Raw genomic sequence first — 16,729 nt, forward strand, 5'->3', positions numbered from 1 at the left:
ATATATATATATATATATATATATATTGAATCACACTTGTTTTTATTTAAAGAATATTAATGTGGAGTACAATTACACAAATATAATTAAAAAACAATAGTATATGAATATATTATTATAATTTTTGTTTGCGTTAGATTTTATAAAAAAAAAGAATATAAAATGAAAATAAAGCTTACAGGTTGTTAGAATTCAGCTTTTATTCTGTAATTACTGACAATAAAGCACCGTGTGTGTCAACTCGATTCTTTTATTTCACTCCAAATTTGCAATTGCAGAAGTTTTCTTTTTTAATCTCACTCTCGCTGTATCATAACTCGTAACGAATTCTGCTTTGGCAGAGTTGCGCGATCAAATCTGCATTCGCGTAGAACGATACGCGTGTTTATTCATGTAGTCTGGCAAATTTACCAATTAATTAATCAACAGATTAATCAAACCGAAAATATACAGAACGAGCCAGGATCTGAAATCCCCGCCGTATTATCGGCGATAATAAAGGCCGATAATTACTTTTTAATAGATGAGTTACTATAAAGATTGTGCCAAAACAATCGAATGAGCTGCCATTGCAGGTCGATAAGTCCGCTAACTCGTTAAACACGACTATTCAGAAGCTCCTCCAGCACATAAACTCGGATTAGTTTCGGTCGGCGTGGTGTGGAGTAACTGACGTAGTTTGATTCGATGAAGTTCCAATAATGTAGCGATTTCCTCGACATCGTATCGGATTCGGCTGCGTCTCTCATTAATCTTATTATCATCCGTTTGTAGAAATGAACTCATAGATATATTAATATCACGTTGATACAATTTTTTACACTATTTAAAAAAATAGCATTATTTCTTTTTTGTCTGCAACTGATTTTTCCTTTTCTTCGAAATTTTTGAAAATATATTAATTAGATTTTTATATTTTCTACATTATTTAATAAAAAGCTTGTGTTTTGTATACTAAAATTGATTATTAAATATTAATTAATATTGATTATTAAATATTAATTAACTTTTTTTCAAAATTAATGCTACATTTACTTTTATACAAATAGGCGACAAAAGAATTAGACTACATAACGAAATTGTCGACATTAGTGATATCTCAATAAAAATTGACAATAGAATTATAATACTGTCAGGTAAACTCATTTTTAGTACTGTCGTATATAGTGTTTTTAGTTCTCCATATCTTTAAGAACTTCCTTTTCATTTCATCGAGCACGGATCGTAACTTTCGGAAAGTATACGATGCTGCTGGTATTATTACATTTTTCCAAGCTGCCTTGCGATAAATTTTACAGTTTACGGTGTTAATGGCTCCGCGTAATATTAGCTAGGAACTTGAAGGCGAGGTCAAGCGAAAGATCTCGTGAAAAATTCACATCTTTATACATATCGCACTTAAATTATTTTTCTTTACTCACAAGAAAAAGAATGCATTAATTTTTTATTTAAATCTATCCTCTTATTTTTTTGTCATTCTGTGAAAAAGAATTAGCTAATAAAATATTTTTCGTACATTTTAGTTATGACATAATAGTAGTAGCAAGAGGGGGATAAAACATATCAGTCCTTGTATGTCTGAACCTACTCAAAAAGTCACCTAGATCTAAGGAAATTCTTCTTCTGTGAAAGTCAATACAGATTATAAAATTATGCATATATAAGGCGCGTGGTTTGAACTTGCGACCTCGGTTACGAATTTACGAGTCGCTCTCACACACGGAGTCGCCACCGGTATCCACATTTATGGTGTAATTAAATCTGAATCTAAATACATAAAGATAATATTTTATCAGCTGGTTCTGCTACTTCTTTTTATAGAAATTTTAAACATATCTCACGTGTCTCTTTCATATTTTATATGTTTATGTCGCGGAAATATTCTCTCCTTTCAGCGAATCAAAATTGAGAATAATTGATTAAAGAAGAAATCGATATTATGAAATGTTAATAAATTGTAGAAGATAATTAGCCAATAGATCAAATTATCGAAATAAATTTTAATAAATGTGTATTCCCTATACCTAATTATAAGTAAAATAATTCACGATATAATTATGTATATGATTAATTTTATGATAAAGCTTTATATATAAAAAATTGATAACGATATTGATATTAATTAATAATTAATAAATTAATTATTAATTATAATAGATCCCTCAGAAAGCAAGAAACTTTCTTAACGTTTCTTAACATTTCTGTTGCACAGGTATCACGACATATTGTCGTCCGAGGGGACGGTCGCGAGACGCTGCGAGGGTGATGCTCCTAGTGAGCGGAAGTGAGGAGCCCCAGGAGGCTTTTCTCCCTTCGTGCTCATTCCGGGAGGAGAAGAAGAACTGCAACAGGGTCGGTCCCTGGCCTGAGGGCTGCAACTGCAGCTGAAACTGGAAGCGGCCAGCAGGGAGGAGTGCCTCGTGGTGCACGGTGGTGCTCCTCTAACGGCGGCTAGAAAGGAGTTATGGTGTCTCGCGCATGCAATGCCTGTGGCCGCCGCAGCCGTGGCACTGTGGCATCGTGCCCATCTCAAGGCGCTCGCCTGCGTCGTCCTCGCCCTGATCGCCGTCCAGTATCTGCTTAGCGGCGGTGTGCTCGATCGTCGATCCATCGAGACCATCTTCACGATCAACACGACCAGGTAAGTGTCGTCTTTGCTTTATTCATCCGGCTTTGGCGTTTTTAGGCACTAGTGTTGTGGGTTACGAGTCGCCTCTTGGAATATTATTTAACAAATTATAAAAAGACGTTACATATTATTCGAGCATAAAACACGGAATATTTAGATATTAAGGATTGGATGTCGAATTTTGTTCTTCCAAATATCAAACTTAAAATTGAATATCTAACTTTTAGATGTTGAATTTTTTGAATAGACCTTAGATAAATTAAGTTATTGCTTACGAATTATATAATTTTATACATTGGAAAATATCTCGTAAATTTGAAACTTTCGTCATTTATGTGAAAATCATTTATTAATCTACTAACTCGAATTGGTAAGTTAAACCATTTGGCGGACATATCGAGTTTCCGACTTGCTATATATCTCTTGCTATAAATCTAGACGCTCTGCGTCTTCGGCGAAGCGTTAAGTACTAATTCTAGCTCCATGTGAATCTCGCAAAGCGCATCTTGGAAGTTACTCGGCGTGCACATCCCGATTCTCATGCGGATTCCACAGCTTAAATTCCATCATTGCGCGGGTGCATTATCGCAACGACAGGAGGTGTCCCGGTAATTCCGCGTTAATCGCGGGTGTTGGATTCCCCGGCTTAATAATCGACTCGTCGCCTCGCTCGCGTGAATTCGCGTTGGTATTATTGTCGTATTATTAATACGACAATACGGGTGCGAATTCGTGAGCGTACACAAACAACAGACTCCTGTCTTCCCTCTGTACTGTGCACTGTTGACGTGAACTTTCCTCGGGCGAAGTTTCGCAAGAGATTTCGCTGAAGAGATTTCTTGTCCGCGATAATTGAGTTGGACTTGTAGTCAATGGTACTATTGCACTGTTAATGATTTTAGACAAATTGTTCCCGAATAATTACACGGAAAGCTGTTAACTCAATTCATCTCTCAACGAATCTTTTTCTTCATATTTGTGATTAACAGTATTTAATGTTCAATGAAGCTAAAAGCTTCATTACATTCAATGACGTACAACAAATTAATGAGATCCTATCAAAATGAACTATATACTTTATTTATTAAAGTAGAACGATGGAATGGAATTTGTAAGAAGATACGTATAATTTAATGCTATTTAAATTCACTTAATACCGATTAAAATTACACGCTTATTATTGGCTGGAATAATTATTACAATTCTTCAACACATCAAATTTTTTATTTATATGAGCTATAAAAAGATTAATATATTTACTGGCTACACAATCATTAATTTTATGCAGCGTCTTGTAATTTTAATGTTATTTAACTCTATTTTTTGAACTATATAGCATATATAGTCAATCATTTTTTCATATATATGTATAAAATTTTTGAAATTAAGAAGAAACATTAAATAAATTATGATTTATATGAAAGATAAAGCTTTTTTAAAAATCAATCCTTTTAAAAAGGGCTTTGCATTTTTCAACGCCTCAATAATTATTCGACGTTTTTCACAATGCGTTGAGAGGAAAGCGTTTTGAATGAAATTGAACAATGACACGAACCGAAAATATACGCTTCCAAAGCGGCCGAGTAAAAGAGTGGATCAAATCACTCTCTTGTTATGTTCAATCGGTTCCATTTATCTGCGGTGAAATTTAATCGTTGAATTGTCCACCAATGTAATAACTGCCGTTTCTGCGGATTGTTTAGCTGATAAATAATTGAAGGATGGATACAAAACACGAATTATGATTAAATTCTGTAGAAATGTTTTTTCGTATAATGATACATCGCTTATTATAATTATCATTATTATCACAAAACTGGCTGTAATGTGATTTTCAGCGTTGCAATGAATACTTTGAGCGTGTGCATCCAACCATGTTAAGTAACATTGATGCTAGATACATGTAACGAACCGCGTAATCACATTCGCCTCGCTGCAAAATTATCCATGGCTCTCCCTCCTTTCTCCCTTGAAGCTACATTAATAATTCACAGCCATCGGCTATCATCTCAATCGCGCGCTAGTCATCTCAATTTTGATGAATTTACTGAAACGTGTAAACTTGTCTCACTATAAAAAATTTATTCTGTCGAGATATTATTGAGTCGAGATATTATTGAGTTTGATCGAAATTACGAATTCTATATTCAAAGAAAAGAAAGGATGAATTTTAAATTCAGAATCACCTCATCACCATTTTATCTATTTCCCAAAAACGTTCAGGCTCTCTTTACAATAAAATTATTGGTAGATAAAATTAGTTTAAAATTTTGAATAATTATAAAATTTTATAAAACTCTACGGTTACTTGATATGAATTTTTTCTTTCATTCTCTTTGTTTCATGCTTGAGAATGTTGATCCATGCTTTAAATTTGTATTTTGTACAAAGGAATGAGAGTACCCTTTATATAGATCTTCATATAGCGTTTTGTATATCACATATATATTTAGGCAAGTGTATAGCTTAGGATCAGTTCTTATCCCTTGGAGTTCGTGGCAGATATATAGGAAATCTCATTATCTGACTATGTAACGAGGCAAAGTGGCTGCTTAATGATGATACTGGTACACATGCGGTTTACGAAGCCTTTCATAATGGGAAATAATCGGTCACTCGCCCTATAGATATCGATCGAGTGAGCGAAGGTCTGAAATCTAACAATGCAAACAAATTTTGCAAACAATTTCTCACAAAATGTTAAACTAATAATAATAACTCGGGAAGCGATCCTCCATTGAAGATCCACCAATGACACCTAGACATAGGCCATTGTGTCTTAATCTTAAACTAAATTTCAAATGAAAAAATAAAAATTTCTGAGCATTTTCTTGAGACTAATTTTTAACGTAAAGATATACGGTTGATCTCGTTGCTTTGCATCGATTTATTTTAGCACCGACTTTGTGTCTTCTGATATGAAAATATTTATTTTGTGAAGTCCTTTCAGTTTAAATTTTATATAACAGAAATAATTGTCCCAAGAGTTTACAATTATAAAGAAAGATTTGTCTACGAGTTTATTTAAAAAATTTAAATTAAGATTGCTATATTTTTTTGTCACATGACCATATCAAATAGTTATGTTTTCTGCAGAATAATAAATATCTGTCCAAAATTGTTGTACATGGAGAATGTCGGGGAATTTCGTGCGACTTTTCTCGTGCCTGTTTTCTTTTTATTGCCGTTTCTAATCTCTGCAATTAGGTGCTTTTGGCGCGCGCTGCAGCGACTGTAATGAAAGGCGCGTCTCGCCTTCGTGTTGTAGCGGCCGTTATTATTACAAAGCGACACGCCAACGAACGTGCAGTGAGAAAATGCGGAGGTGGCTGTTGCTCACGTTCCGCTGGCATAACGCGACCTTAACAGATCAAGACTGAGGCCCGGTTCTCAAAAAGAAAACATGCTCCTTACTCGCGCACAATGTTGATGTCGCAAATTTATTTAGCCTTATCATGGAGGTTTCTTTCTTATAAACTTTGAAGTTTTGCATTAAAAAAAAGACAAACTACACAAAAATGTGTACACTACCACGCGAATTCTCGAAATAATGTTTGATAACTTACGGTAAGCTAGCGTTTTCCTCTATATTTACTGCTTGAGTAATTATTTTTGAATAGTTAATTTATTTTTCTTGATTTGTATAAAATATAATTATTATTTTCATAGTTTTCTTAGTATATATCCTCAAGCTATTTAAAAATTACGGATTGATTTCTTGCTAATAAAAGTATGACGCACATCTATTTGCATAATTACCAAGCTTTCTTGCTTCTATATTATTTCATTAAAAGCTAACGGTAAATAACTCATGATACATAATAAGAAAGGAACAAATTTACAATCTGTTATTTCTGAGTTTCTCGAATTGGCCGAATATATACAATGAGTGCAAAATGTATTCATACAGCAAATATTTTTTTAAAAAACTTTATTTTTAAAAAGTAAATATTATTCAGCGAGAAATGAGTTATCGAATGATGTCGAATCGATATAAATTCGATGATTTCAACACTAATTTGACGTCGATCCGACGTTTAATTGACAATCATTTCTTGCTGTGTAATTAACAATTTATTTATAATAGAATAAAATAGACTGTATGTTTCTAAAATTATATATTACCAAAAAGATGTGTATTAATTATAGAAAATATATCATTTGAAAAATAAGCGAAAATTAAAAATTGTATCGTTTGATACTCAAAAAGTATTTGTACAGACGAGAAATTTAGCTTTTAAAATCAGTGCGAAGCTCGTTTATTTATGTTAGAACAGAATGTATTCATTGTATAAAATTGTTAATTAATGTTTATTTTCTACAAATAACATTTTTTTTATAAAAAATTTCCAATACGAATACTTTTTGCCCTCAATGTATATATTTTTACACATCATAAAATCATGCCCAACACAGCAGCGAATGACTTTAAACATTGTTATAAACATCGTTGAAAATTGTTGAAAATTTGATTAGCACAAACTAATGATGGTATATCTAGTAACATTATGATTGTAGTCTGTACACAATGCTCAAAAGCTGAGTTATTACATTAAAATTTCGTCGTCTCTCTAGCCACGATAATTTGTCACCCTTTGTCGTAACTCGCTCAGTTGCATCGGGTTATGTGATGACGCAGTATGCATTATGCAACCGACACAAAACGATAAGTTGTAATAATGACACGTGACATTTTCGCCGATTATCTCATGCGTTGGTTGTATTTCACAATTCTTACGCTATCGATATTGCTGGCAGTAATTAAAATGTCACCAAAGGGAAAAGGGAAGTTGATAATTTCACCTGTCAACTGAGACTATCCCATAATTGCCATGATATTCGTAATTATAGAATAATAGCACAATTTATGAGTTATCTCGTTATATATATATCATACATAAACATAATTAATATAATAAACATAATGAGTATAATTATATCTCGATTATTGTTTAAATTTTTTATCTTTTATTTTATAAATAAAGGAGATGAAGAAACTTTGTTTTCAGAAGTTACAATTTTTCATAGTTAAATATAATCAATAAAAATTGAATTGGATTTTTTAGAATTAGGAAAGAGAAATGGAGTTGATATATTCTAGCTGCTGGATGTGCGTCATAGGATTAGAATGCCAAGCCGTGATTGACTGGTTTATTTCATGACGCGATGCGTATTAACGATACGCGTAGCCGCGAGGATAAATTATAGATTGGATTGCGCGATTGCGAGCACATGCGATCGAACACGAGACACTGCCGCGATCGTTACTACAAATCAAGCTGCTAGATATTGTTCCAGTACCACGTCACATTAACAGGCTATATCATTACACGGTGATGCCATTGCCCGATGCGATCTGTCTTATCGGATCGTATTAATGGCTTACGGTGAGGTATTTTATTAGAAGTTCTCGTATTTAAATGAGAGCATTTATTTATATTTAACAAAGCAAAGATTGAATTTGATATGTATTGACTTTATGTTAACGATAAAATTATTATTATTCATATTGAAACTATTGAAATTATGCATTCAAAATAACAAGAATTGGTATTTAATTAAAACAAAATTGTTACTTTTCCTTTGATTACAAAAGAATTTTTTATTTATCTATTTATTGAGAAAGAATTTTATGATTTTCAAAAAGTAATAATGCATACCTACGTAAAAATTAAAACGCTTTTACGATATTTTTGATATATTAAAAAAATAGTTTTTAATTTTAAACTTGCTTTTTTCAATAAAAAATTTATTTATTTATAAAAGATTGTTCCTTACATTTTTAATACTATTTTAGACATTACGATTTATTGAATGTCAAGTTGAAAAATATTTTATACTGGAATGGATTTTTTCTCTTTTGTTTTCTGATAGAAGTTCTTCCGAAGTTCTTTCATTATAATAACTTAATACTTTTGAAAAGTTCTACACTTTAATGCAAATATTTTCTGCGAATTTGAGAATCATTGCTTCGAATTATCTAACAATGTGAATGCACGTCTCTCGTCATTTCAATAAGCTCGAGCATTGGGGTATTGTGAATTATTAGCGAAGTGTTTATATTTGCATGTATATTTGCACTGTTTATGCGCGTGAATTACATAATACTTCTAACAATCATTCATCTTTATTCCTTGATCATTTTGCACTCATGATGTTTTTCTAAATCGATATTTGATATTTATGCTTCCCAAAGCAAGAGATAATTATTTTAGGCATTAATATATCTTTATGTCCCATCGGACGAATCCTCTGGGAATATCGAAAGTCAAGAATATTCCCTGGTAAATTCCTCACCGAGTTATGCGAGCGTGCAGTCTCGTCACGCCGTCGGATTTAGCTGTCTTGATCGTCTATGTTATATCGCCATCGGAGAATATCAGACATCGGATCAGACATGCCCTGCTACGTGACTTTCCTTCGAGACGTGAAATTTCCGAATCCTGTCACGGGTGGATTTAAATTAAAACTGCAAATATGTTAACATTTGTACCGACGTGCTGTCATCGTTTTTTTTATTGACAGAATTTTCGATAGAATTAAAGCTAAAGTCTAGATAAGTATATAGCTTCTCGGATATAACAATGAAAAAAATTTTCATGAATTAAGGTTAATCTTGAAGTTATAAATAATAAAAAGAAGAGAGAGATTGTTAATTAATTATATGTAGCTAATTTAATTTCTTTATTTATATAAAATTCAAGATATGATCTTTTTAAATATTATAAAATTTTCAGAAATTATTTAAGAAATTGTATTTTCCTTCTTTTTTTGAATACTTCAGAATAATATCAGAATAATATTAATGAAAAAAATTTACTCGTGATCGATAAATTGTGTGATAATGAAGTAACTTACATTTAATAAAGTGAGCGTATTTAATAATTAAATACATTAAGTATATATAATATCAAGAAGAAAAGAAAGTTTCTGTTGATTGTATGAAAAAAATTGAAGAAGCAATTATAAAAAACTAAATTATTATATAATTATTTAATTAATTTAATTATATATAACATTAATTCAATTATAATTTAATTAGAGCGACAGAAAGAGATAATTGAGATAGAATCTATCACATGATATCCTCGAAATGAAAATATTTTTTGCGATACTTTTCTTAATATTAAGTCTTACGTTCTATCAACCTTATCACGTTCTATTAACCTTATTACGTCGTAAATTACTTGTTTGATCATGTCTCGAACATTGAACCCACCGCCAATGAAGGCCGACAGGATCAATAAATCCTTTTCTTTCTTTTTCCGAGTAGTATTGAATTACTATCCAAACTTAGGACATACATCTAAAAAATGTACACAAGAGGTTCTTAGAGATGTGTTAATATTATTTACGTCTATTATTTTAATTTTAAAAAATTAAAAAAGATTATAATGCGCACAAGGTGGTCTGGCACGTATTTAAATCTTTGTTGGCGCGTCCAGCAGCGTTGTTTTTATTTCTTGCTTCATCCCTGTCTATCTTCTGAAATTCCACTTTGCGGTGAGACTCTAGGTATGAGATCCTGTCAAACTTTTAACGGACGTTTCCGTGCGCGACATTGCCGATCGATGTGGAGTTTTCTCGCGCTTTGACGACCTCGGCATCCCCGAGGACACTCGAGTCCGTCATTCCTTCCTTTTCCGTTCTTCTTCCGGAAAGCGTGAACCGGCGCGATATCCCGATGTTAAAAATGCATCATTGTTAAAAGTCTTGGTTCCTCGATATCCATCTAAAATCGAAAAAAAAATAAAATTATCGGAATTGATATAAAAGTAGTATGGGAAACTTCATCCGATACCAGAAATGGATTTTATCGAAGACAAGGTCCCATCGTTATCGGATATCCTGCCAACGTAAGCGTCCCTTGACAGACAAGCGATTTATCCCTGAGGAAAGTTTAACGAGAAATCACCACCTGTCGAAATAATCTTCTTAACTTTGCCATTAAAGATTTTATTAAGCGATTGTTTACGGGACTGACGATTTTTAATTTCTATTGAAATAATAAATATCAGTTAAGATTAAAATCAATTAATGTATAAGTCCTATTATTGATGAATTAATAATTATATATAAATGAATGAATTTAATTTTACATAATAATTATTATTAATTGAAGTAAATTACTCTCATGCATTTTAATTAAGATTATACTTCATCATTCAATATATAACGATATATTCAATATAAGAAAATTTTATTTTTTAGATTCACGTATGTTTTCTGTTCATTCTTAGATGAAAACGAATTTTGGGAAACGAATTTTTGGGAAATACTCGCGGTTTCTTTATGATTTCGTGATGATAACTAGTCGTCATACGTACGTCGCTTTTAAATACCCTTATCGTACATTATTATATCGAGAAATCTTTATGTATCGGCGACTCTCGCTGAGCTTGCCGCGCTGTTAACCGTTTTCCGCGTGCCCGCTCATTGCGAAGATACCTTCCGTGTCTCTCTATAGCGAGGGGAAAGATTTCTGTGAATTCCGAATCGGATGCTGCATAGCCGGCAAAGTATTTCTGTGCCAGGTGGCCAGTGCATATATGCCGTTCATATATCGACGGCCAGGATGAGTCACGTCAGATTTATGCCGTTCCGAACGTGACGAGATTCCACCGAATCGGTACTTCCTTACAACTATACACGCACACACATAAAGAAGATACTTACAGCTTACTATCAGTTTAGTCTTAATTGTATTTTTTATGTTGAATTTTATCAATATTTATAAATAATTACAATAATCGTTTTTTCAGCTCTCCTTTTTTTTTAATTATATATTCACGAATGAATATTAATGAACGTTATAATTATTATTGCTTATAATTATATGTAATGATTATATGTAATCTTTACATTTTTATATTTGTAACATATTACACAATGTTTTAATTTTGTATTTCATGATTCATGAAAACAGTTGAGTGCATATATATGCTATTAGTTTGCTCATTGCTGAATTAATAAATCATAGTTTATCTACATTAATTATCAAAGCTTAATAAATTACATTAATAAATCAAAGTTTATCTAAATAAATCTATCCATCAATCAGTTAATGCATTATTATAGATGTTCTAATATTGTTTAATGTTCTAATGATGTAAAATAAATGTTCTAGTGTTTATTATTTAATGTATTAATATATTTAAATTCTTTTAATTTTTCATATTTATTTGATCTGCGAATTGAACTGGTACTTATACACACCTCGTAGTATACTCATTACATTTTAGGAACAAATTAATCCTCAATAGCACAGGACATGCATTTCGAATTCTAACACGCGGTTTAAGCCGCTCGTTTGTTTGATCGGCCGGATTGTTTGTCGTCGACGCTAGTTTCATCGTCGTCAGCATCGTCGAATTCTCTTAAGTCTCGCAATCAACTGAATCGTTAGTCGCTCTTAGCTGATTCTCTAGATGTTCGCTTCACCCATCCAATCCAAACGGATGTGCAACGGCGGTACGAAGCAGATTTAATTAAATTCGAGATGACGTTCAATACCACCGGCGTTCTCCACCTTCCCGAAATATTACGAGGCATCGAAACTATTTCGTAGTTGGGATAGAGGTTATATCTAAATTAGGGAATCGTTACGTATTTGCTATTGGTCTGGAATTTGTAATATAATTAATTGCTTATATAATAATTAAGAGGAGGAGAGAACATTATTGAATATGAGAGATAATTTATGTATATGTAACATATATAATATATACATAAAATAAATCTTTTTATAAATATCTTTAAATATATAATAGACGATAATAGATGTATAAGTACGATATAAAATAAATAAATTTAAGATCACATAAAATAACTGAGTTCCAAAAAAATATTAACAGTACATGATGTTTCCAAAAGATCACCCATTTAAATATTAAACTGTGTTCAATATTATTTAACTTAAATGATCGGACGAAAACTTGTACGTTTAACATGATAATGTACATTTAATGTTGAAAAAAATGTCTTCTTTGTAAAATGACAAATCTCTTCATCAAATTTCTTCATTGTGATACATATGATCTTTTATGATTGTTTGAACTTCAAGGAAAATGTCTTTAGTAACGCAAGAGAGATTTTAATCTTTCTTCCTAAAAATTGTATTATAAATTTTGTTTATATAATTGAATTTAATATAACCAATATATTATTTAATGTTATCTTATTCAATATTTTCTCTACTTAATGCTCTAATTAATATTCTCTCTGAATTATTCGTTGACTTTGTTGCAATCTGTTCTGTTTTGCAAGTTCTATTAGATTGTAAATTTTCTCGTCACGCGAGATTGCCGAGGTGATTCTATCTCGGCTTCAAAAATCTTCGTAAACAGGCTCGCCGTTAGCGTAACATCGAGAAAACGTAGCATGTAAATAGAATCCACCTGTACACACACCTGCCACAACTTTCGCATCGGCCCTTATCGCGAGATACCTTCTCGTGAAAACCGATCTACATTGCGGCCCGCAAACTTCGTCGGTTTTCATGTAATCGTTCCGTAAGCGAACCGCAGTCTAAACTTTACTCGCTCAACATTGAAGTTACGCCATGGCGAAAATAATGAAAATAAGTGACGCGAAGCAAACAGCGTGACGACGGAAACGACCATCGTTTACCAGACTATTGATCAGTTGGGATTGACTAGACTTATCACATAAATAAAATGTTGATGTACGATATTTTATGATCTTATTTTTCCCTTTTGGATATGACATTAAAATCAACCGCAATAAAAGCAAAATGAATAATTTCATTGATATTAATTATAATTCATGGCGATATAATTGCATAATTACGTTATTCTGTTCTTACTTTTATTATATTTTATTATATTTATTCCAATTAATTAATAAGAGATAAAAGATATATTATGGATTAAACACATACACATATCCACACACTCTACACACACACACACACACACACACACAAAATATATATACATAATGTGTGTGTGTGTGCGTGCGTGCGTGCGTGTGCGTGTGTGTGTGCGTGTGTGTGTATGTGTGTGTGTGAGCATCTTAAAGAAACATTTTGATAAATCTAGCATACTGAAGACTAAAAAAATTTTATGCATCTGATAAATTTGTTAATGTTTTATGTATCTTGGTATTGAAATTGATTATTTTACAAATGTTGAAATGGCAGGTGCTCTTATTAACCATCCATCTGCTCATATTATCCTGTGGATAGACTAATGAGCATTTTTAAGGGTAATATGAGCCAGGAAATTTTTTGTAAAAAATTATGCAGAAATGAAAGATTGAATTATATATAATTCAATCTGTGCGTGCGTGCGTGCGTACGTGCGTGCGCAATATTTGTAAAAGTAACATTATTTTTGATTATATTTATATTTATTATATTAACTAAACATTTGCGATATTTCATCATACATTTAATAGCTATTACCAAATTCTAAGGGAGTCAATCACTGCTACAAAAATGTACACTAATGTGCAGTAATTGCTAATTAAGCAATACACACTTTATTGTTAAAATTGCTATTATATTGTTAATATTGTTATCCTATGTATTGCGCACAATATTGCTCTAGTATGTATTGCTAGCATATCGCTAGTATTGCCTATTTTATTATTGTACTATCGCAATACATTTCTAAAAAAATACACTGATTGCCATTGTAATTGACTTTTCGCCAGATTCTTTTTTCAGTGTACAGTAAGGAATAATGAAGATACTCATAATACTTGACCATGCACACCTATTCGAAAAAACTCCCGTGTTTGAAATCCTCTGTTGTAAATCAATAATCTAAAAAAGTCTCGGGCGTTATAAAGTTATAAATATTAAGAATGGCTCAATATTATTTATTTTATAGATATTAACATGCAGAACAAAATATCTTATCTCAATTGTAGATTGGGAACCTTATGAAGTTTGAGGAAACAATATAAGAAATAAGAAAACAACGTATCTATTTATTTAATATCCAAAGTATATAAATTCAGATCAAATTTCGCAGCATATTGGAATGTCGCGAAGACAGATGCATCTTTTTACAACGATTGGCATTACTAGTAGTATCAATCGTTTCAGAAATATAAAAGGTGCTCATATTATCTGCAGTGCTCATAATATCCGATCTTATCCCCTATATATATATATAATCCGTAAGATATACCTTTTCTTTTTCTTCTTCTTTAATCTTGTGTCCGAGTGTGATAATTTCTCTCATATGCCTGTGGTGCGCACGCTGGTTGTAGGTACATAGTTCACATGAGACCTACAGTTTAACGTCGATTCCGAACAACGAAGTTTATGCTTAGAAAAGGCCAGGATACTCTCGATGAATTGCCGCTTCCTTCCGAGAGGAGAACGAGTGAAAATATTTTGGTTTTATCGGATATCGAATCCGGGCATAGCAGACCAATGCGCTGTCTACTCTGCCACTACTCTCTAATGCAATATACCTTTTACCTCTTATTAATTAGTTTTCTTATATCTTTTGAAAATTCCGACATTTGTAAATTTTCAAATACATTTAGAGTTTACTGTGAAAATAAAATTTAACTTCGCATATAAGTTTCCTTTCATGACCATGACACCATATATGAAGCTATGATGAATGGTATCTCGGGCTTTAATATACTAAAACCTATGGAACCGCGCCCTTGATTCCCTATTTAGCTTATCGCGGGCCTTTGTCACAGAGGAATACTGTCAGCATGTTGCCTCATGATTTTGCACCTAGCGACCTATCCGTTGCATGTACTTGAAAGAGGAAGGGAAGGATGTTAGATTGCGGATTGCAGTCGCAGCGGTGGCCGGCGGCAGTCCCGGAAATTGCAACTGCAAGCGGACTGGCTCGTAAACTCGGGAAATTCGCTGACGCTCTCGTTGCGAGACGAGAGAGGAATGAGTGAAGCGCATCAGAAGCCAACAGAGGAGAGATCGTCTTGCGTGGATCAAGTCCGTCGTAATTTCTTGTCGCGTCCTTCGGTCTGTCGTAAACTTTAAGTGAATTAGAACGCAAAAGCGGTAATGGGTCCGAGAAACTTATCATGTTTCACGTCGAGGTACTCATTCGATTTTCGATTTTAAGGTCCGTCGTGAAAGAATTGAGGCAATTTGCTGAAAAAATTAATCTACCCTCTCAAAACGTGATAATAAACTATGCGTAATGAAAATTTTTCTTTGACGGAATAATAAATTGGAAAAAGTAATGTATCATAATTCGAATATTTTTTATTACTTTTGTAACTTATCTTAAATAGAATTAACATGGTTTTATTTCTTCAAATATAATGAAATTATGATTACACAATATCGATTTTCTTCAAGTATAAAATTATTAGAATTTGTCTTTAAAATTTTAAATTTCTAATACTTTTCGAATGGCTCTCTTTTTCAATTTATAATTTTATATAACTATAATTTTACAAGAATGCTAAATTTTACAAGAATGCTAAAATTTCAAATTTTATTTTTTTAAGGATCTCGAATATTTATATGGAACTCAAATAAATTGCTGTCTCAATTGTATTAGAAGATAATCCCAGAATTAAAGATTCAGAATTAAAGAAAAAACTAATGCAAAGATGCAGTAAACGCTCGCGGCTTGAGAAAATCGTTTTTAAAGTTCGAGGCCATGCCATCGCATCAAATTTCCTGAGAAGTCTCTACATCGAGGTAGAGAGGTCGAGAAATTTTTATGAGATGAGCAAAGGAAACGCCGCCGGATAGGTCGGCATCCGGTTTAATTCTCAGGGATTCTACGAGCGAGTCGTTACACAGGATGTATCGTCGTCTTTCTGACTTTTCACGATTTAATACAGCTTTAATGGCATTAACTTTATTGAATTCTGGCTTTGTCAGATCATTTTAACTGCGTTTACAGAATATTGTTTTACCGAATATTTTTAACTAAACAAATATATTTTTATCTTTATAAATTTTTACTTTATTTTAGTCAAAGATTTAATTTATATTTTGTGTGATGGGGTCAGGACTTCATAAAAAATTTTATAATTATAAATTATGTATCTTCCAATTAATTTTTGTTAATAAGTAAAAATATTTGTTTTTTTATATTTAAAATAAAATTATTTTAATTTTCAGAAAAA

General features: G+C 32.1%; 1 protein-coding gene across 4 annotated transcripts in view; it reads left to right on the forward strand.

The window, feature by feature from the left end:
- The window catches only part of LOC108691832 (beta-1,4-N-acetylgalactosaminyltransferase bre-4-like), a 132,938-nt gene that overhangs the window by 97,778 nt on the left and 18,431 nt on the right, over positions 1-16,729 (forward strand). For all 4 annotated transcript variants that reach the window (XM_018199757.1, XM_018199760.1, XM_018199756.1 and 1 more), the window contains one exon: positions 2,213-2,641. In XM_018199757.1, the coding sequence (XP_018055246.1) occupies positions 2,484-2,641 (158 nt within the window). In that variant the 5' untranslated portion in view covers positions 2,213-2,483. The remainder of the gene's footprint in view (positions 1-2,212; positions 2,642-16,729) is intronic.

This window comes from Atta colombica, unplaced genomic scaffold (genome assembly GCF_001594045.1).
Source record: "Atta colombica isolate Treedump-2 unplaced genomic scaffold, Acol1.0 scaffold52, whole genome shotgun sequence".
NCBI classification, from domain to species: Eukaryota; Metazoa; Arthropoda; class Insecta; order Hymenoptera; family Formicidae; genus Atta; species Atta colombica.